Below are 23,467 nucleotides of genomic sequence, written 5' to 3'. Positions count from 1 at the left end.
AAAAACCTTAAAGACAGTCAATGGGAAAGACATACTACATAATAATCGCTGGGTGTGGTGGCTCACGCCTGTAATCCCAGTACTTTGGGAGACCAAGGTGGGTGGATCACTTAAGGTCTGGAGCTCAAGACCAGCCTGGCTAACATAGTGAAACCCTGTCTCTACTAAAAATACAAAAATTAGCCGGGCATGGTGGTGTGCACCTGTAGTCCCTGCTACTCAGGAGGCTGAGGCAGGAGAATTGTTTGAACTTGGGAGGCAGAGGTTGCAGTGGGCCAAGATCATGCCACCACACTCCAGTCTGGGCGACAGAGTAAGTACTCAGTTTTAAAATAAATAAATAAATTAATTAATTAAAAAACATACTATATAATTAAAAGTAACATTAAAAATATTTGTGAATTTCTCATCAGAACTAATGAAGGCCAGAAGATAAAATATCTTTAAGGTACCCAGCGAAAAATCTGTTACCTAGAATCTTCCATCTGCACCTTAAAAAATAAAGGCAAAGACATTTTCTTTAAGAGATACATGGAAGTATAAAAGTACTATCATAAAAGTACAATCTTCAAGACAGTGTGCTATTAGTGTACAAAAGACAGCAAGGAGATCCAAAACATAGAATAGAGAATCCACAAATGACCTGTCACATTTATGGTCAACTGATATCCAATCAAGCTTCTAAGTCAATTCAGTGAGGAAAGAAAAGTAGTTTTAACAGATTACACTGGCTGGGCGCAGTAGCTCACGCCTGTAATCTCAGGACTTTGGGAGGCCGAGGTGGGCAGATCACGAGGTCAGGAGATTGAGACCATCCTGGCCAACATGGTGAAACCCCATCTCTACTAAAAATACAAAATATTAACCGGGCATGGTGCCTGTAGTCCCAGCTACTCAGGAGGCTGAGGCAGGAGAATCGCTTGAACCTGGGAGGCAGACGTTGCAGTGACCCAATATCGCGCCATTGCACTCCAGCCTGGGTGACAGAGCGAGACTCTGTCTCAAAAAACAAAACAAAACAAAACAAAACAGATTACACTTAGAATAACTAAAACTTGTACAGGGCAAACCAAACCTCAACTTCTACCACACTCCACATATGAAAACTAATTTCTCATGGCTCACAGACCTAAAAGTAAAAGCTAAAACCATAAATCTTCCAGAAGAAAATGTAGAAAAATATTTTTTTCTTCTTTTTTTTTTTTTTCTGGAATGCAGTGGGCTGATCTTAGCTCACTGCAACCTCTGCCTCCCGGGTTCAAGCAATTCTCCTGCCTCAGCTTCCCAAGTAGGTGGGATTACAGGCACCCACCACCACACCTAGCTCATTTTTTTTGTATTTTTAGTAGAGATGGGGTTTCACCATGTTGGCCAGGCTGGTCTCAAACTTCTGACCTCAAGTGATCCACCTGCCTCGGCCTCCCAATGTGCTGGGATTACAATATTTTTATAACATTGACGCAGGCAGAGATTTTTTTTGACAGGAACCAAAGAGTACTGAACATGAAAGAAAAAAGTGATAAACTGGATTTAATCAAAGTTTCAAATGTCAGCTCATCAAAAGATACTACAGTAGTTCCCCCTCACCTGTGGTTTCACTTCTGCGGCTTCAGTTACCCCTTGGTTAACTGGTCAACTGCGGTTGGAAAATATTAAATGGAAAATTCCAGATATAAACAATTCGTAAGTCTTCAACTGCACACTGTTCTAAGTAGTGTGATAAAATCTCATGCCATCCCACTCCAACTTGCCAGAGACGTGAATCACTCCTTTGTCCAGCATATCCAAGCTGTCCATACTACCTGCCCGTTAGTCACTGCTGCCATCTACTTTTGACATTGTCATGGATCCACGATGACTAGGATCACCTGAAGCACATGTTCCTCTTTCTGACTTATGGTCAGAAGGTCAATAGCAGCCAAACGCTATGTCATTATGCCCACGCCATTCACCTCCATCTCATCACACAGGCATGTTATCATCTGACATTATCACAAGAAGAACATGGCGGCTCCAGCTTGTGATCCCAGCACTTTGGGAGGCTGAAGTGCGAGGATTGCTTGAGACCAGGAGTTTGAGACCAACCTGGGCAACACTGCAAGACCCCATCTCTACAAATTTTTAAAAAATATTTTAAAAGGGGGAGTACTGTATAATAAGATATGTTGACAGAAAGGGAAATCACATTCACATACTTTTTTTAGAGTATATTGTTAAGATTTTATTATTAGTTATTGTAATCTCTTACTGCACCTAATTTATAAATTTAACTTTATTATAATTATGTATAGGAAAAAGCATAGTATATACAGGGTTTGGTACTAGTACAGTTTAAGGCATCTACTGAAGGTCATGGGGCATATGCCCCTTGGATAAGGAGGGGTTATATATTAAGAAATGAAATGTAAGCCACAGAGTGGGAAAAAATTATTTGTCAAGGGATTACCTAGGGTAATAGAAATGTTTTATACTTTATATTGGAGTATGCATTTTACTGCTGTTTATAATTGTCAAAATTCATCAAACTGAACTCAAGAGCTTTACGTTTTATAGTATTTGAATTATGTCTCACTTAAAAAGTAAAAAATCAGGTGGTACAGGCTGAGATGAAAAGGAAGCTGAAGAAAACAAAGAAAAAATACAACAAACTAGAATAACTCCTAGCAGAATTAAAATCCACAATGTAAATCTTCCCTCCAAAAATTGACCTAATACCACTATTAATCAAGACAGTGATATAATTCTCTGGATAAAAATAGATGTATAAGGAAAATCATCTGAAAGTCAGGTTAAGAAAAAAGAGATAAAACAAAAATATATAAAGTTAGAAATCTCAAAGATGATATATTTACAGAATTAAAGGACATTAAAATATAAAAGAATGGCAAGTATACATTTATGTTAATACATATGAAATCCAAAAGGAATTAGTGATTTCTGAAATGAATAGATAATTGGATCCACTAAAGAAAATGATCACTTGTGTAAATTAATGAACATGACATAAACTAAATATCATTAAAGAACTGCCCTAAACTGTTTTAAGTTTTATGTGATTTCACAGAAATATGTGTTCAAATACTCAAAAATGGTTATTATGTAATCTTTTCCAGTGCAAAAAAGAGGAAAAGTCCCAAATATCCTATACATTTCACCTAACTCTGGTATTAAAAACCTGAAAATGGAAAGAAAATGAAATGGATCAATTATTATTATTATTAATACTACTATTTATTTTTTGAGAGGAGTCTCACTCTGTCGCCCAGGCTGGAGTACAATGGCACAACCTTGGCTCACTGCAACCTCTGCCTCTGGAGTTCAAGCGATTCTCCCACCTCTGCCTCCCAAGTAGCTGGGACTACTGGTCTGCGCCACCACGCCTGGCTATGTTGTATTTTTTGGTAGAGATGAGGTTTCAGCACGTTGGTCAGGCTGGTCTCAAACTCCTGGCCTCAAGTGATCCGCCTGCCTCAGCCTCCCAAAGTGCTGGGATTACAGGCGTGAGCCACTGCACCCAGCCCAATTGTTTTTATGGATATATTTGCAAAACCTAAATTAAAAAATAAAACAATAGTGAAACTTAACAGGATATATATAGAGAGAAGCTCAGCTAAAGAGAAGTAATCCATAAACAGTAGCAGTTTTTTGATTATTGTAAATTCAATTAAATAAGGGTCAAATAATAAGTCACATAATAAAAAGACCTGATTTCATCATGAAGTCAAATAATAAAAACTACAGGATTATCTCAATAGATGTCAAAAAGTTACTCAAAGTTGTTACTGATTTAAAAAGATAAAAAGGGTAAGCCACAAGTAAGATATTACCCTAACCATAATAAATAATGTCCATCTCAGACAACAATTGATGTAATTTTCAAGTTTAAACTCAGAACTCTGGGGACCAGTACCATTAAAGTCAGAAACAAAAGAGTGTCTGAAATAACAATTATTACTATTGTTTTGATCTAAAAGTTCCACCCACTGAAATAAGGCAGAAATGAAAAATAAGAAGTACCTCTCATAGCACAGACCCAGAACCTCAGGGAGCACTTTGTTACTACAAGAAATGCCTCTGGGAGGCCGAGGCGGGTGGATCACGAGGTCAGGAGTTCGAGAGGAGCCTGGCCAACATGGTGAAACCCTGTCTCTACTAAAAGTACAAAAATTAGCCGGGCATGTTGGTGTGCTCCTATAATCCCAGCTACTCGGGAGGCTGAGGCAGCCACCACCAATCAATCATCTGACTCAGCAACTGCCCAGCTCTAAAACAGATCCACTAGAGGGTGAGAAAAGTATCTAGTTTATGTCCTCGACAACACTGAAAAGACGTCACATCAACCAGATTAGAAAAGGGACAAGAGATAATTCCACAGAGAGGAGAAAGCATTGTTACAAAAATGAAATCCAGTGATCAGTAGACTAGTCACTGGAAAACCTCCAAGTAGTGAAGCAGAAAATATATGTATGAGAATATAAAAGGCTGAGGAAAAACACAGAGAAAGAACAGCTATGAGGGGTATTGGAAGGCCACAGCCCAGGATCTAAGCTGTGGATAAGGCTAGTAAGAGAGATCGAAATATACGAAGCAAAAGCAGAAAACAAAAAAGGGTTGAACAAATGTTTTCCAGAAAGAAAACTCGGTCTAAAAATTGAGAGTGTAAGCTGGGCGTGATGGTGCATGCCTGCAATCCCAGCACTTTGGGAGGCAGAGACAGGAGGATCACTTGAAACCAGGAGTTTGGAAACAGCCTGGAAAACACAGTGAGACCCTGCCTCTACAAAAAAAATGGAAAGAATTTGCCAGGTATGGTTGCATGCGTCTGTAGTCCCAGCTACTCCGGAGGCTGAGGCAGGAAGATCGCTTGAGCCCAGGAATTTGAGGTTACAGTGAGCTTTGACTGCACCACTGTACTCCAGCCTGGGACACAGAGTCAGACCCTGTCTCTAAAAATAAACAAGTAAATAAGTAAAAACTGAGAGCATGAATCATATTCCAAGGAACCACAACAACAACATAACACCAGGCACCACCACTACTACAACACACACACAGATGAATATGAACTGGTGACATTTTCAAACTTCCTGGATAATGATTACATCCTAAGCCAAATTAGATTATTCACAAGGAAGGAAAAACAGGTTATCACAAACTTAACAATATTAAACCCTAACAATAATGAAGGAGCACTCATAGACCTTTAAAAGAAAAGGGTTATAGGCCAGGAGCAGTGGCTCACGCCTGTAATCCCAGCACTTAGGGAGGCCCAGGCAGGCCGATCACCTGAGGTCAGGAGCTGGAGACCAGCCTGGCCAACACGTTGAAACCCCATCTCTACTAAGAATACAAAAATTAGCCAGGCATGGTGACGCACGCCTGTAATCCGAGCTACTCGGGAGGCTGAGGCACAAGAATCACTTGAACCCAGGAGGTGGAGTTTGCATTCAGCCAAGATCACACCACTGCATTCCAGCCTGGGAGACAGGGTGAGACTTCATCTCAAGAAAAAAAAAAAAGAAAGAAGAAGGAAGGAAGGGAAGGAAGGAAAGGAAGGGGAGGAAGGAAGAGAAGTCAGAGTGGTACGGGAAGGAAGGGAAGGAAGGGAAGGAAGGAAGGAAGGAGGTTATAGCCCAAGAATTTTACATCTAACCCAGTTGTTTATGTGTGTTAAGATATTCTCAGATTTGTGTGAATATGTGTGAAAGATATTCTCAGATTTATAATACTAAGAGGATTAATGCTTGAAGTAAACTTCCTGGAAAAAAAAAAAAAAACAATGAAATTTGGGGAAGTTTATGCCAGAACAAATATGTATTAATTAAAAATAAGAAACAGAAAACGAGTTAAGTATGGCTGGGAGTAAGACAGTTAAATATACAGATAAGATAAGTGTTTCTAATATTATTATAAAACTGATATTTTTTAAATTGAAAATAATAAAAGTTGTAAAAAATGAGAGGAACATATTTACAACCACCATACATTAAAATTAACAAAGAACAGAAAAGAGAAAGAGATTAACATTTAATTTCTTACCGTCCATAAAAAAGGTATTATTCATTTGTAACTGATGTTAGCTGTTAGAGATAAGCTCACAAAAAACTTTACGGCCATCACTAAAGAGAGTAAAAGTAAGATATCTACCTTCCATACAGTTGAGTGGATAATATAAAAAAGAAAAACACAACCATAGTTACAAAAGAATAACTTTGTAGTAGGTACACAGGAGAACCCCCACAAAACAAAATGACAGAATTAAGACTCAGCCTTAATGTGAAATAAATATAAAAGGCTAAGGGTACCAATAAAAAGACTCTCAGAATAATTAAAAATTACAACATAATCACATATACTGGGTAAAAGTTTCACCCCTAACAAAATCACAGAAAAAGATAGGGCATCGCGTACCATATTCCTGGAAGGAGAAGAAACTGAATAATTGTGAATGGTCCCAGTGACCACTGCACATAACGATAAATGTTATGCAAACACAAGCAAAAAGGTTATGTGGCAAAGATCAACAGGACTCAAAAACATAACTCAAAAGCATTTAAAGAACATTTGCACTGATAAAAGGTGAAATCCACTATGAGGGCAAAGCATTGAAAATTAAAATAAAAACTGTTTGAAGTAAATCCAGGAAGTAACATAACATCAATACATCACAATAATTTATCTTGGACAAAATAACCAAAAATAGGGCTACAGGGCACACGGGTAATGTGAAGATAACTTCTATGCACATACAAAAAGCCTTGTGGCATAGAGCCAATACCTTGATAAAAGTTCATCTTATTCTTGGTTACAGAGAAAAATCTTAGCAAATATCAGGTTATACTTACTTTGCATAATACAATGAAAATAGAAAATCGGCTCACACCTGTAATCCCAGCACTTTGGGAGGCCAAGGTGGGCAGATCACTTGAGGTCAGGAGTTCGAGACTAGCCCAGCCAACACGGTGAAACCCCATATCTACTTAAAAAAGTACAAAAATTAGCCAGACGTGGTGGTGTATGCCTGTAGTCCCAGCTACTTGGGAGGCTGAGGCAGGAGAATTGCTTGAACCTGGGAGGCGGAGGTTGTAGTGAGCTGAGATTGCGCCACTGCACTCCAGTTTGGGTGACAGAGCTCCATCCAAAAAAGAAGAAAAGTAAAATGTAAACTAGAAATTTAAAAATCCCAGTGACTCAGAAATTAAATTGTAAGGTAGTTTTCTATAAAATTTATGAAGTAGCAGAGGGAATTGTAAAAATACAATAAAATATTATAATGAAAACACCAAAACCATCTATCGAAACTTGAGATATTACTGAGACTTTTCTCAGTGTCCAATTTCCCATCCTAGTTGCCTTAATAATATATTATAATTAATAATAATTATTAAGTATATTAATATATTATAATTAATAATTATTATTAAGTATATTAATTATAATATATTGTACTTAATAATAATTATTATAATCATAATTATTATATTTAATTATAATTAATTATAATTATTATAATTAATAATTAATAATAAATTAATAAATAATAAAGAATTTAAATAAGTAATCTATTGAAGTAGCTAGAAGTGGTAACAAATACACAACAACAACCCACAAAAACATCAATTCCCTTATCTGCACTTTTGTGTTTACAACAGCAATATTCACAATAGCTAAGATATGGAATCTATCCAAGTGTCCATCAATGGATGAATGGATTTAAAAAAATGTGGCACATTTACACAGTGGAATATTAGCCATAAAAGGAAGGAAATCCTTTTACTTGCAACAACATGGGTTGAACTGGAGGACACTATGTTAAGTGAAATAAGCCAAGTGCAGAAAGACAAATATCTCATGTTCTCGCTGATCTATGGTAGCTTAAAAAAAATATTGAACTCATGGAGAAAGAGAGTAGAACGATGGTTATAGGGGCTGGGATGGGTAGTGGGTGTGGGGGATAAGAAGAGATAGCTAATGGGTATAAAAATACAGTTATTTAGAAGGAATGAGACCTAGTGTTCAGGAGCACAATAGGGTGATTATTATTAACAGTAATTTATTGGCCGGGCTCGGTGGCTCATGCCTGTAATCCCAGCATTTTGGGAGGCAGAGGGTGGGCGGATCACCTGAGGTCCGGAATTTGAGACCAGACTGGCCAACATGGTGAGACTCTGTTTCTACTAAAAATACAAAAATTAGCCGGGCCTGGTGGTGCACACCTGTAATCCTAGCTACTTGGGAGGCTGAGGCAGGAGAGTCGCTGGAACTGGTAGGCAGAGGTAGCAGTGAGTCAAGATCTCACCATTGCACTCCAGGCTGGGCGACACAGTGAGACTCCGTCTCAAACAGACAAGCAAACACCCCAGTAATTTATTGTAGATCTCAAAATAACTAAAAGAGTGCAACTGCTATGTTCCTAACACAAAGAAATCATGAACACTTTAGGCGACAGATACCTGAATTACCCTGATTTGATCATTACACATCATATGCTTGTATCAAAATATCACATGTACCCCATAAATATGTATAACTAATGTATATCCATAATAAATAAAAATTAAAAACTAGAAAAATTAATTCTCTATAAGGGAAGTGAAGAATGAAAATAGAATGGTAAAATATTCCCTTATTGCTGGTCTGTATAGGTAGGGTCGCAGACTCTAAAGCCTAGAGACCAAGCCAGTTCAGCAAAAGGGGAGTAGGCAGGCATAAAACACGAATGAATAGTGGAGACTGTGGCAGATGCCCTACCCAGAGGGGATGGCCACTCAACTCCACCAAATTACTGCAATGAAGGAATGCAGGTCTAGTCTTGCCAAATTCTCCAATATTTGAACAGGAGAAATGTATATTTTTAATGTGAGATTTTCTGCTTTATAAAATGGCATACGGCCAAATATAACATGGCTATGAGCTGTACTTGGCTGGTAGTCTGTAAGTATGCAACTTCTGATTTAGACTATTGACTTCAGCTTGAACCAATTTCAATAATTTACATTTTTCCAGAAAGATCTCCATTTCATGTAGATAATCAAGTGCATTAATATGAAACTGTATCAAGTATTCTTTTTAAAAATCTCCCATATTTACCTTTCATATCTAGTTTATTTTAGTGGTAATGCTTTCCTTCTTAATTAAATATGCTATCTTTGTGAATTTGTTGCTTTTCTTTTCCAAAGAATCAGTGCTTGGATCTGTTCATGAGATTGAAAAGTTTTTGGTTTTTAATTTTTAAATTTCCAGGTGAGTGGGATTCTTACTCAAACTTTTGTTACTAATTTCTGGTTTATTGTACTGTAGTCGAAGAACATGCCTATATTACTTGTTCTTTGCGATTTAATTAGATTGTCTTTGTAGCCTAATACATAGTCATGTTTTAATGTTCCAGAATCACTTAAAAAGTAAGCTATTCTCTTTTTAAGGCTACAGAATTTATATCACATACACACACACACACGCACACACACTAATATACACACATTCCGTGTCATTCAAATTCTGTTACTTCGTTTTATCCATTTGATCAAAGGGAAAGGAATGTGTAAAGTCTCCCAAAATAATTGCGTTTCGCCCCTCTTCATGGTACTTCTAAGAACTTGCCCTGCAATAAAACTTTTGCGATGAATATGGTATTCTAGTAAAAAAAAAAAAAAAGGAGAAGCCTAAAATTCTAAAGTTATCATTAGTGTTGTTTACCAAATATTTCCACTTCGTTCCCTTCCGGGCATACAGTTGGGTTGTACTCCTCAACACCCTTTGATAATAATCATGGTCACGTGACTTGCTTTAGCCAGTGAAATGTGAATAGAAGTGACAAAACCCTGAAGAATCACTGTGTGATTCCCTGGGTCTCTTTCCCCTGCCTTAGCTAACACGGAAGGAGAGATCGGCTGGAGTCACTTTCTGCCAGAACTCTTGAGTGAGGATGACATGGAGGAAAGACCCAACCAACTCACAGTGACACACAGTCTGAGTGACAGCTTTAATTTTGTGGTTTTAAGCCACTGCTATTTGGGGGTATATTTATTGCTGCAGCATAACTTAGCCTATCTTTACTGAAACAGCTCTGAAAACAAAGTAGGCAGCCTGCAAAGGAGAAAAAAAATGGGTAACCAATCAATATATTTAAAAAATTCTTCCTCTCACATACTAGTTAAAGCAAAATAAATTGCCACTTTTCACCATCATGTTACTAATGATTTTTAAAAATTATAATACTCAATATTGGTCAAAATGTTCTAAGACAGGCATTCTCATACATTCCTTTTGGTAAACACTGCCTAAGAAAATGTTACTTAGCATGAAGAATTTTAGCAACTTCCTATATTTCACATAATAATCTCACTTCTAGGAATCCAGCACGGTTTCTGCATTGAAGACGGCACCGTACATTCGTACTAGGGAGAAAACAAATTTCCAAAGTGGGATTCTGAGATTGGTTTGCTTGCCTCTAACCTTAAATGAAGTGCTGACCTCTTTGCCCACCAAAAAGGGGATACTAGTATCTACCGCATGCATTAGCATTATGATTAATCAATTGTCATCTGCGGTTTCTTGGGATACAATAATTATTGAAAGTAAGGCTTTGGAAGACCTAAGTGGCTCCAAGGTTTGACCTTTATGGTAACGATGATGACTACCAGGACTGCCAGCTGGGATGGCTGCTTCTGAACACCCTTGCGAGAACAAACAAGCTCAGACCTTTAAACTCTCAGCTCAAGTCACAGAGAACTAGATTGCTTCTATGGTGGTCCTAAAATAATCACTTATTTCTTATAACCTTGAAGGGAAGATGCCAAATTTAACTGTGTGCTCTGTAGAATTGTAAGTTGAAATCACAGTCTCATCAAATCTCTTATGTGAAATTTCGGGTCCTGATGGAAAAGGAGTGGGACCTGAGATTCAGAACAGGAATTTTTAGGTGGATTTAGAAAACTGATTCCCAAAGTCTCCCTTACGTCCTCTCTTACAGCTCCGACAAGATCAACTAGAAGACCACGAAGACCTGTAATAAACACAAGTAAGGCAGCTGCCTTGATAGGGGATGCCTATTTCTTCAAAGTCTACCCCTACCAGGTATGTCTCTAAGCCCATGGCTAGAATTAGATTGGCATATCCCAAGAGGAAACATTCTAGGTCTGATGTGAATGAACAGAGAATTGCAATCAGCTTACATCTGGGGAACAGGTGTAACAATGGACTCTAGGTGTTAAATCAAAGAAGATAGACTGTAATGTTGGATGAGGCTGCTCTTATTGAAATAGGTGAACATACCAGAATGGCGCGATCTCAGCTCACTGCAACCTCTGCCTCCCAGGTTCAAGTGATTCTCCTGCCTCCGCTTCCCGAGTAGCTGGGATTGCAGGCACACACCACAATGCCCAGCTAATTTTGTATTTTTAGTAGAGATGAGGTTTTTCCCTGTTGGTCAGGCTGGTCTCGAACTCCTGACCTCAGGTGATCTGCCTACCTCAGCCTCCCAAAGTACTGGGATTACAGGCGTGAGTCACCATGCCTGGCCCAGAATTTTTTTTTAATATATTGGCTTGAAGAGCTAGAAGGGACTCAAACAGTCTAGTTAGTCATTGGCTGAAACTTGAATTCAACATGGTCAGTGTTAATAAGATGGAGATGGCATACCTTCCTGGGCATGCTGTAGAAGACAGACTTGCTTAGGGAGATAGGAATGTTGGAGAGGAACAGTCATGATCATCCACTACCATTCCATGTCCCAAGCAAGTCTGAAGAATTCTCCCTTCACCAAACAATGAGAAACCTGAAGACTGTCTTCAATTCACATCCTCTGCTCTCATACAAGGATATTTTCGGGAGTGGCTACGGTCTTTCACCCAAAGGTAACCTCATGAGAACCCCATGTTTCTAGAGACTATTTTGGAAAGCAATTGGAAGCCAAAACATTCACATATAGGTTTGAAATACCAAGGTATTTATGACTCAGGGGAGTGTGCGTGTGTGTGTGTGTGTGTGTGTGTCACAGTTTCGATGTCCTGTTGTCACCCTCAGTGACCTATATCCACTAAAATTACAAAAAGAATACTGTATCTAAAAGCTATCTGGTTAAGATCTTAGAGTCATATGGCTCTTACTAGTGGCATGACCTGTGCAAGTTTCTAGAAATCTCGGTACTTCATTTTTCTCATCCACAAAATGAGAATCGTAATAGTTAGCACCTATGGCTTTTCTGAGGACTAAGTAAGTTAATAAATAAAGTGCTTAGAACAGTCTTTGGCCCATGATGAAAACTCTGCATGCATTAGCTAGTATTATTGTTATCCAGGGTTACTATTGGGGTCCTGGTGAGCATTACATAAGTGTTATTTATCATTAATTACCCAGTTAAAACTTGCCACAGTAAGATCAAAAGTACACAAGCCATAATTCACTAACACAGAGTGAAATACAAAAGAGTTTAATGCTAATTATGCTTATTCACAAATGCAAGCATTTGCAGAGACATTTTTCTTTAGTTGTTTTTCACCAACACTAGTGGCTTTGTGAATTATGTCGTTTGTAAACTTACAAATCTCCAGGCACTGAGTTCCCTGCAGGAGACTAGGGAGGGGCCTCACTCCCTAGAGAGACCCTCAAAGAAGGAAACATAATTGGGTTTGCTTTCCATTTGTCAAAGTGCGCCTCAGACTAGGGTATCTCCAATTTCAATGTGTGTATGAAACATGTGGGAATCTTGGTAAAAGGAAAATTCTGGGCCAAGCCTGGTAGCTCACACCAGTAACCCAAGCACTTTGGGAGGCCAAGGTGGGAGACTGCTTGAGGCCAGGAGTTCTACACCAGCCTGGGCAACATAGCAAAACTTCATTGCTACAAATAATAAAAAACAAAAACTAGCCAGGCGTGGTGACGACGCATGCCTGTAGTCTCAGCGACTCGGGAGGCTGAGGCAGGAGGATGGCTTGAGCCCAGGAGGCAAGGCTGCAGTGAGCTATGATGACACCACTGCATTCCAGCCTGGGCAACAGAGGGAGACCTTGTCTCTAAAAGATAGATAGATAGATAGATAGATAGATAGATAGATAGATAGATAGATGATAGATAGATAGATAGATAGATAGATAGATAGATAGATAGATAGATTGATCGATCGATAGATAGAAGGAAAATTCTGATTCAGCAAGTTGGGGTAGGGCCTGAGTTGGAGCATCTTAAACATGCTTCCAAGTGATGCTGACTCTGCCTGTCCCTGGACCACACATGGAGGAGAGAGGACATCGGGTCTCTGCACATGCAAGCACTTTGAGGGCCACCTGCATTCAGTCACCTTAGGGGTGACTGAACCCCTAAGGACAGACTTTACTTCCTTCATCAGGTTCCCAAAGGAAAAACTCCTCATCACCTCGCATTTATCTTCCACTCAGACCTTCTTGCTCCTGCAAATATCCACAAGCTCGATGACTTCTCTGTAGCCAAAGAGTTTTCTTTTAACAAGCGTGCCCCCTGCCCAATTGTGTCAGTGGACAGATTGCTGCACAATAACCTGATGTGATTGTTAAAGGATCAGGCTCATGGCCGGGTGTGATGGCTAACACCTGTAATCCCAGCCCTTTGGGAGACCGAGGAGGGCCCTTGAGCTGCCGAGAACACTTCCTGGTTCGATTGTTTCAGGAAAGCATTTGCAAAGCTAGCTGGATTCACCCCAGATGACCTAGTAGTGTGGTTGTGGAGAAATAGGAAAAGTTTTACACTGTTGGTGGGACTGTAAACTAGTTCAACCATTGTGGAAGACAGTGTGGCGATTCCTCAAGGATCTAGAACCAGAAATACCATTTGACCCAGCAATCCCATTACTGGGTATACACCCAAAGGCTTATAAATCATGCTGCTATAAAGACACATGCACACCTATGTTTATTGTGGCACTATTCACAATAGCAAAGACCTGGAACCAACCCAAATGTCCATCAATGATAGACTGGATTAAGAAAATGTGGCATACATACACCATGGAATACTACGCAGCCATAAAAAAAGGATGAGTTCATGTCCTTCGCAGGGACATGGATGAAGCTGGAAACCATCATTCTCAGCAAACTATCACAAGGACAGAAAATCAAACACCGCATGTTCTCACTCATAGTTGGGAACTGAACAATGAGAACAGTTGGACACAGGAAGGGGAATATCACACACCGGGGCCTGTCGTGGGGTGGGGGGAGAGGGGAGGGATAGCATTAGGAGATATACCTAATGTAAATGATGAGTTAATAGGTGCAGCACACCAACATGGCACATGTACACATACGTAACAAACCTGCACGTTGTGTACATGTACCCTAGAACTTAAAAGTGTAAAAAAAAAAAACACACTGAAAATGCAGAAATCAGTCAAATATATCCCTTAGGTCTTGAGGATACCACGCCTTTATTCCCCAGTGAATGATGCAGGAAGCTCTGAGATCACCCAAACAGCTGCTGTGGGGACCACAGAGCTAAGGGGAACACATAGGGTGTAGCACAGCCCACAGTGACATCAAGAAGCCATTCTTCTCAACCTGCTTCTATAATTCAGCTTTGGCTGGGTGTGGTGGCTCAAGCCTGTAATCCCAGCACTTTGGGAAGCGGAGGTGGGAGAATCACTTGAAGCCAGAAGTTCAAGACAGCCTGGGCAACAAAGTGAGACCCCCCGTGTCTACCAAAAAAAAAAAAAAAACTTAAACAGAATACAGCTTTGGAGACAATTTTTTGAGTGAGTATTTTTTTTTCTTATATACATATATTTTTGAGACAGAGTCTCGCTAGGACACCCAGGCTGGAGTGCAATGGCACAATCTCGGCTCACCACAACCTCTGACTCCCAGGTTCAAGCAATTCTCCTGCCTCAACCTGCTGAGCAGCTGGGATTACAGGTGCCTGCCACCATGCCCAGCTAATTTTTGTATTTTTAGTAGAGATGGGGTTTCACCATATTGGCCAGGCCGGTCTCAAACTCCTGACCTCAAGTGATCCACCCGCCTCGGCCTCACAAAGTGCTGGGATTACAGGCGTGAGCCGCCACACCTGGCCTTTGAGTGACTGTTTTGTCAACCAATCCAAGGATGATACAGAACTAATACGATGCACATGAGGGAAGTCGATTCCTGACATGCAAAGGACACCTTGGGAATTGGGCTTAAAGATCTCAAGGAGCCTGGTGGAAAAGAGCTGCAGGCTTCCAGAATCAGGGCTGATGGAGAGATCCTGGCCCCCAAAAAAGGCATCCAGGAAAGGTGAATCTTGTTCCCCAACTGGTGCTTGGTAAAAGTCACCTTAGCTGCAGAGGCTGATGAAAGAGAAATGGAATAGTGACCACAAGAGAACAAAGAACTGAGTTAAAGTTCCAAGAAATAACTTTTGCAGTGATGAGCCAAAGAGGAGACCCCAGGCACTGGGCAGAAGTTTGGGCTTTTTGTTCATTTAACTCTGAATAGTTCAGGCTGTGCCCAGTGGCTCACATCTGTAATCCCACCACTTTGCGAGGCTAAGGCAGGAGGATCTCTTGAGGCCAGGAACTTGAGACCAACCTGGGCAACAGAGACTTTGTCTCTGCAAAGAGTAATAAAAAATTTAGCTGGGTGGGGTTGCACAAGCCTGTAGTCCCAGCCATTTGGGAGGCTGAGGTGGGAGGATAGCTTGAAACCAGGAGTTTGAGGCTGCACTGAGCAATGATTGCATACTACTGCACTCCAGCTTGGGTAACAGAGTAAGACCCTGTCTCTATAAAGAATAAAATAAAATCAAATAACTCTGAGCAGTTCAGCCCATTTGGCACACACATGTGCATGCAGGCATGCGCGCATGCACACACACACACACACACAGCCAGTCCCACCACTGAGGGCAAACTGGCTCCAGGCCAGGTGAGCAATCCCAGACCTTCCTGCCTGCCTTCCATTCTGCCCCCTGGAAATGTCTGGTTGGATCCGTGTCCAGGAAATCCAGGCGAGATCCCTAATCCAGGGAGATGACTGTTTCATGTGCAGCCGGCAAGGCACCCCCCCTCCTAAGGAGCCACCTAATGAAAACCTCATGTGTCAACTTGAGTTGCACAGACAAACCCAGGCGAATTCCAGCTGGGCCTCTTGCCGAAGGTATGACCTCACTGTCGGGCAAAGCGGCAGGGACCCCAGAGAAAGAAGATTGGTGTGTGGGCCAGACCTGCTTCTAACCACAGCCAGATGGAGGCACCACTGCCATCCCGCTTGCCCGATATGGACCAGGAAGCATGGTCATCCTACAGCGAAGAATCCTAAGCTTTGCCCCAAACACTCCTTTTTTTTTTTTCTTTTTTTTTTGGCATCATCCATATACTAGTTTGGTGTGATTACTTTTGCATCAACCTAATAAAAATCGCTGCCTTTCCACATGTTCCACACCAAAGAGAAACTTAATTAGTAGGCTCGAATCTCTGGAGGATTCCCAGTTACAGAAACGAGGAAGGAAGGATATAATTAGAACCTTTTTTTTTTTTTTTCTTAACAGAACAACTCAAAAGTCCCCACTAAGAGAAGGACAATTAAATGCAGTCATTCCATCCATAACCAGAACCTGGTACCTGAGAAGTTTAACTCATTGGCAAAGTGAAATTTGCAAAATACCTTCAAGACATGCACTTCAACCTCAGACTGGGCATTTTTCATTTAGCTCTTTTCACAGTTAGGGACTGTATAAATTTTTGTGGTGGCAATACCTGTAACCTACACTGCTGCGTTCTTTTCATGGATTTTGTACTAAATCTTTTGTAGGCAACAAAACAAAACTTCAAGGAAGTTGAGCTTCAAAAATAAATAAATGTGCTTTTACCTGATGGGTCACCGTGAAATAGTTGATGACTTGGGTTTTTGTTAAAGGAACAAACAGAAATTCGCAGAAGTTCTGCTTTCAGCGTTGGTAGCTGAGTATGATGAGTTGCAAATAAATTGGTGAAACCTGTAGTCTCTTAAACCGCATTCCAGATGCCTGAGCCCTGATGAGCTCTTTGAACACTATCATCACATAAAGCCCCAAGGGACTCCAAGCTCTCATGAAATCAGGGAGGATTTGCAATAATCTAAAATTTCCCCACAAGCTGGGGTCCAATGAGAGAATATACAAACAAGCATGAACTTGGGGCCGAAGACGCTTAAATCTTTTTTAATTTGTTTGCTTTTTTTTGTTTGTTTGTTTGTTTTTTAGAGATAAGGGTCTAGCTCTGTTACCTGGGCTGGAGTGCAGTGGTGCAATCATAGCTTACTGCAGTCTTGAACTCCTAGGCTCCAGCAATCCTCCTGCATCAGCCTCAACAATCCTCCTGCCTCAGCCTCCCAAGTAGCTGGGATTACAGACGTGTACCACTATGCCCAGCTAATTTTTTCTGTTTTTGCAGAGATGGGTTCTCACTATGTTGCCCAGACTGGTCTCAAATTCCTGGCCTTAAGCAGTCATCCTACCTTGGCCTCCCAAAGTGCTGGGATTACAAAATGTGGGCCACGGTACCCAGCAAGATCCTTAAATCTTATAGGAATAACTCTCCCACAATTATAAGAATAACTTCTGGGCCAGGCACAGTGGCTCACGCCTGTAATCCCAGCACTTTGGGAGGCCAAGACAGGCAGATCATGAGGTCAGGAGATCGAGACCATCCTGGCTAACACGGTGAAACCTCCATCTCTACTGAAAATACAAAGAAAACTAGCCGGGCATGGTGGTGGGTGCCTGTAGTCCCAGCTACTTGGGAGGCTGAGGCAGGAGAATGGTGTGAACCTGGGAGGCGGAGCTTGCAGTGAGCCAAGATGACACCACTGCACTCCAGCCTGGGCAACAGAGCGAGACTCCATCTCAAAAAAAAAAAAGAATAACTTCTGGACATAACTAGGAATAACACTCCACAAGAAAAATGAGCCCAGCCTATGTGTAAAGAAGTTGCTAATTCCATTCACATTTAGTCCATTTGACTGGGATTTTTGTTTGTTTGTTTTGTTTGTTTTTTGAGACGGGGTATTGCTTTGTCGCCCAGGCTGGAGTGCAGTGGCACGATCTCAGCTCACTGCAACCTCTGCCTCCTGGGTTCAAGTGATTCTCGTGCCTTAGCCTCCTGAGTAGCTGAGATTACAGGCACGTGGTACCATGAATGGCTAATTGTTTTGTATTTTTAGTACAGACGGGATTTCACTATGTTGGTGAGGCTGGTCTCGAACTCCTGACCTCAGATGATCTGCCCGCCTCAGCCTCCGATAACAGGTGCAATTGACTAGGTTTTATTATAAGAGTTGTGTGAGCAGAATCAAAGACCCAAAGCCTTCTTAGTTCCAGAAACAGAGGTATAGATTAAGACTTTTCTTATTTCAAGGAGGAAACTTTTTTTCTTGCAAATGTATCTCTGAAATAATGATGGAAGTCACTGGAAGTGAGATCTTGCTGTAAAAGGTGTGCTTTGCTCCAGCTTTTCAGAATATCTCTAAAATATAAAGCAAGGTCAAATCAGGCCTACAAAGACATGGTGAGTCACCATCAATCAGAATTGGGAGAACAAGCCGAGAACCGCTCATACGACTGAATACCCTGGATAAAACATCTCTATCCTGAACCAGAAAATAAATGTCTACAGCTGCACTTGGCGGTTGTCCCTAGGGTCCATTCACCATATGGTCACCCTTATTATCATCCTCCCAACAAGTCCGGCAAGATAACAGGCTAGAACCACGCTCTTATAACTGGCCTGCAGGCCAAGCAAACATCTCCTTATCATAACCTTGGTCTGTTCTTCCAAAGAGACTTCCTGCCCATCCCCTCTGTCCTTGCTTCTTGGTGTATATCTAATGCTCAACCTGGGCATGCCAAAAGCCCAGTCCTCTGGTGCCCAATGCCTAGAATTAAGCTGCTTTTCAGAGGGCAAGGGTGTGTGTTAACAAAACAAAACAAAGAGGCCTCCTTCCTGGATCTTTATCTAAGGCAGGATCTAGCTGGTTTGGGATAAAACCTAGGGTTTTAGAGTAAGGAAGAAACTTAAAGATTATCAGTCATTTTTCAAAGCTTATTTTATTTTATTTTATTTTATTTTATTTTTAAGACAGGAGTTTCGCTCTTTGTCACCCAGGCTGGAGTACAATGGCACGATCTTGGCTCACCGCAACCTCCGTCTCTGCCCGGTCCATTTTTCAAAGCTTTTTAAACATTATGAGGGCTGGGTGCGGTGGCTCACGCCTGTAATCCCAGCACTTTGGGAGGCTGAGGCAGGCAGATCACTTGAGCTCAGGAGTTCCAGACCAACCTGGCTAACATGGTGAAACCCCATCTGTACTAAAAATATAAAAATTAGCTGGGCGTGGTGGCATACGTCTGTAACCCCACCTACTCGGGAGGCTGAGACAGGAGAATTGCTTCAATCTGGGAGATGGAGGTTGCAGTGAGCCAAGATCATGCCACTGCACTCCAGCCTGGGCGTAAGACAGAGTGAGACTCTGTCGCAAATTTAAAAAACACTACAAGGTTGTATTTTTTCCAGTGAGGTTGTATGCAGAAACTCAGTAAATAGAAAATAGACATAAAACAAGCTGGTATGTCCATACAGTGGAATAGGAATATGGCCATCAAAAGAAATGAAGTCATGATAAATTCTACAACACAGGTGAACCTTGGAAACACTATAGTAAGTGCAAGAAGTTACTCACAAAGGAAGGCAAATTATATGATTCCATTAATAGAAAATGTCCAGCAGAAGCAACTATAGAGACAGAAAATAGAGAAGTGCTTGTGTAGGGCTTGGGGAAATATGGGGATTGAGAGGTTATGGCAAAGAGGTACGAGGTTTTGTCTGGGGGTGGTGGCTCACATCTGTAATTACAGCATTTTGGGAGGCCGAGGCGGGCGGATCACAAGGTCAAGAGATCGAGACCATCCTGGCCACCATGGTGAAATACCATCTCTACTAAAAATGTAAAAATTAGCTGCGTGTGGTGGTGGGCACCTATAGTCCCAGCTACTCAGAAGGCTGAGGGAGGAGAATCACTTGACCCAGGAGGCGGAGGTTGCAATGAGCTGAGATCGTGCCACTGCACTCCAGCCTGGTGACAGAGTGAGACTCCAACAACAACAACAACAAAAAAAAAAAAAAAAAAAAAAAAAAAGGAGGTGCAAGGTTTCTTTGTGGAGCAATGAAAATGTTCTAAAATCGACCGTGGTATGCATTGCACAAATCTCTGAATCTAGCCTGGCCTGGCTGACCTGGCAGAACCCCTATATACTCCTCTCCTGGATAAGCCCACCAATCACCTGGATACTGAGACCATCGACACCCTGGCAGACGCCATCATTGAGTTTGAGGGTGGTATGAAGCTAGTCAGCTAGGACTCTGGACTCATTCGGCAAGTGAGGTCCCGGCCAGGTGTGAGGTACAGCAGGAGTGTCTAGGTGGTTGGGTGGAGCAGTCATGGCATATGAAGGGGCGTAGTACTTGCTTACTGAATTAAGACAAGAGACTCAGGGTGTAGACACAAGTGGCGAGGACCAGATCTTACGGCTCTACTTATGGGGCTACTTTGAAAGTCTTAAATGAAACATTTCATTTCTTCAGTAGCTACTTGGAGATGTTAACCAACTTAGGATTGCTGAGCCAAATGGGGCAGAGAGTTGGGTAGAAAACAGCGTACTTTTGCTACTGGTCCCAAGATTCTTCAATCCAAAAACAGGATTCTACTAAGAATGGTGTGGACTCGACAGGGGGCTGCCACAGTCACTGGAGAATAAGCTGCAGGTCATTTCTCTGAAGCTTTGGAGAGGATGGAAGTTGGGGGAAAAAAAAAGGAGGCTGAGTGAAGCCTCTGAACAGATCTGGACAATGGGAACATCCAGACAGAAGGAAGTGACAATGGGAATGACACAGCAGCTCCAGCTTAGAAGGCCCAAAGCCTGCGGGTTACGGTGTCCTTGGGATAGACTATCCCAAAGAACTTAGAGGTAGTGAGGCAGTGTGCAGGATATGGGCTTGCGGGGTAGGGCAGGAAGATAATGCCGTTTTCTTCCTTAGAATCCCCTTCCATCAGTCTGCTGGGCAAGAATGGGGACAGTGACTGGGCCAGGATTAAGTCTAGGATTTGTTTTCCAGGTTGCCTAGGAAATGTGTGTCTGTGGGAAGCAGAGAATCACTGAATGGCCTGGAGACACCCTGGCCAATAGGGAACACCTCAAGTCCAAGCTGGTGGATGAGAATCCCCAGCTCACCAGAAGGACGTACGACACATGAGCCCTCTAGTCTTGGGTTAGGACCTCCTTCTGGAGACCAACAGCTGCTACCCGTTGACCAGTCTCTCAGACAACGTAAAAAAGTGGTTGCCTAGGGCTTGCAGGGACAGGGGGATTGGGAGGTGATGGCTAAGAGACGTGGGATTCCTTTTTGGAGTGATGAAGATGTCCTTTTATTTTCCTTCAACTTTTATTTTAAGTTCTGGGGTCTGTGTGCAGGATGTGCAGGTTTGTTACACAGGTAAACGTGTGCCATGGTGGTTTGCTGCACAGATCAACCCATCACCTTGGTATTAAGCCCAGCACCCATTAGCTATTCTTCCCAATGCTCTCCCTCCCCACCCCCAACAGGCCCCAGTGTGTGTGGTTCCCCCCTGTGTTCATGTGTTCTCATCATTCAACTCCCACTTACAAGTGAGAAAAAGCACAGGTATCTTGGAACCTAAAATGATATACAATTTAGGCTGGGTGCACTGGCTCACACCTGTAATCCCAGCACTTTGGTAGGCCGAGGTGGGCAGATCACGAGATCGGGAGATCCGAGACCATTCTGACCAACATGGTGAAACTCCATCTCTACTAAAAACACAAAAATTAGTCGGTTGTGGTGGTGTCTGCCTGTAGTCCCAGCTACTCTGGAGGCTGAGGCAGGAGAATCGCTTGAACCTTGGAGGCGGAGGTTGCAGTGAGTCAAGATCGCGTCACTGCACTCCAGCCTGGGCGACAGAGTGAGACTCCATCTCTAAAATAAATAAATAAACTACAATTAAAAAATAAAAATTACATTAAAATAAGATAAAAATGTTAAAATAGATCTGTCATGAAAAAAAAAAAAAAAAGGTGAGAACATGTGGTGCTTGGCTTTCCGTTCCTGCATTAGTTTGCTGAGGATAATGGCTTCCAACTAAAATCCATTGTGTCATTGGTTTTACAAATCTGTGACTCTTGTCTGGCTACACTGGGGCTACACTCCAGCACTGCTGCGGCACTGCTCCCCTGGCCCCTCCCCTGCCCCTCCACCTGCCTTAGCTGCACTCTTAACTACATCGGGACAGTTACCTGTCTGTTTCATGTCCTCCTTCCAGTTACATTTGTCCATGTCTGGACTTGACTGGCTGTTCCCTGCAGCCTCTTACTGGTGAGCTTTTCCTGAGTGTGATGCAGCCAGAGACACTGAGGGTTAGCCCAGGAGCCCAAGGCCAGGCTCCAGCCCATACAGGAGCTTAGGATTCTTGTTTGAGGGGTTTTGGTGATGTTGGAGGAACATTCCCCAACTCACTGCCCCCATTCCTTTTTGCTTCTAGCTTGGAGCTCTGGACCAAGACCCTGGTCTTGGTCAATTTTTAAATAATTTCTCAACAATGTAACTTGTAGATCTGTGTGACATCTACAAAGCATCCAACAAAGAAAGAGGAAACAAACAAACAAAACCCTGCGCATCCACTAAGCACCACCAAATTGTGCACTTTAAAGTGTGTGAATTTTAGAGTATGTGAATTCTATCTCAATAAAGCTATTATTTAGAAGAAGAGGAGGAGGAAGGGGGGAGGGAGAAGAGGAAGAGGAGGAAGAAGAAGAAGGGGGGAGAGAGTGAGGGAGGGAGGAGGAGGAGTGGGGAGGGAGAGGGGGATAGGGATGGGGATGATGGAGGCAGGAGCGGGGAGGGGATGAGAAGGGAAAAAAGAAGATGCTGTAACTGCTCCACCAGCCAGGCCTCTTTCCTCACCCCATCCTATAGTGGCCCTGAAACCATCTCTACAGGGCCCTGGAACTCTATGGGAAGTTACTGAAAAAGCCTATTCTACTCCAAGTTTCTGCTTCTCAAATGTAAACCAAGTCTTTGGACTTAAAAGCGCAAGGCCCTGCATAAACCGAAGGTCTCACTGATGAGACCGGGGCATGTCTCGGGGGAGAAGCTGCTTGTCCGGGTCTTACCGTCCATGTCCAAGCGCTGCATGATGATGGCCAGCTCCACCTCGCTTGGCATGTACCCCAAAGAGCGCATGGCCATGCCCAGCTCCTGCTTGGAGATGAAGCCGTTCCCATCCCGGTCCAGAACCCGAAAGGCCTCTCGGATTTCTACAATGGGAAAGCAAAGAAAGTCCAGTGGTCACATGGCTGACTTTACTGCACTGCAGTTACTGGAGATTGTCTACTGAGAACTCCTAACTGCTTTACAAACAGTGATTTGTTAAAACTCTTTAATCAGATAAAAGGGAGGACAGAAGAAGAACAT

The 23,467-nt window shown here is 42.1% G+C and overlaps 1 protein-coding gene across 10 annotated transcripts in view; it reads right to left on the bottom strand.

Annotated features, from left to right (window-relative positions):
- CALN1 (calneuron 1) overlaps positions 1-23,467 on the bottom strand; it is a 666,785-nt gene that overhangs the window by 299,125 nt on the left and 344,193 nt on the right. For all 10 annotated transcript variants that reach the window (XM_058444408.1, XM_032757519.2, XM_032757540.2 and 7 more), the window contains one exon: positions 23,167-23,310. In XM_058444408.1, the coding sequence (XP_058300391.1) occupies positions 23,167-23,310 (144 nt within the window). The remainder of the gene's footprint in view (positions 1-23,166; positions 23,311-23,467) is intronic.

This window comes from Hylobates moloch, unplaced genomic scaffold (assembly GCF_009828535.3).
Source record: "Hylobates moloch isolate HMO894 unplaced genomic scaffold, HMol_V3 SCAFFOLD_1, whole genome shotgun sequence".
Lineage (NCBI taxonomy): Eukaryota > Metazoa > Chordata > Mammalia > Primates > Hylobatidae > Hylobates > Hylobates moloch.
The sequence above is the reverse complement of the archived record's forward strand: the minus strand, read 5'-3'. Positions and strand labels throughout refer to the sequence as shown.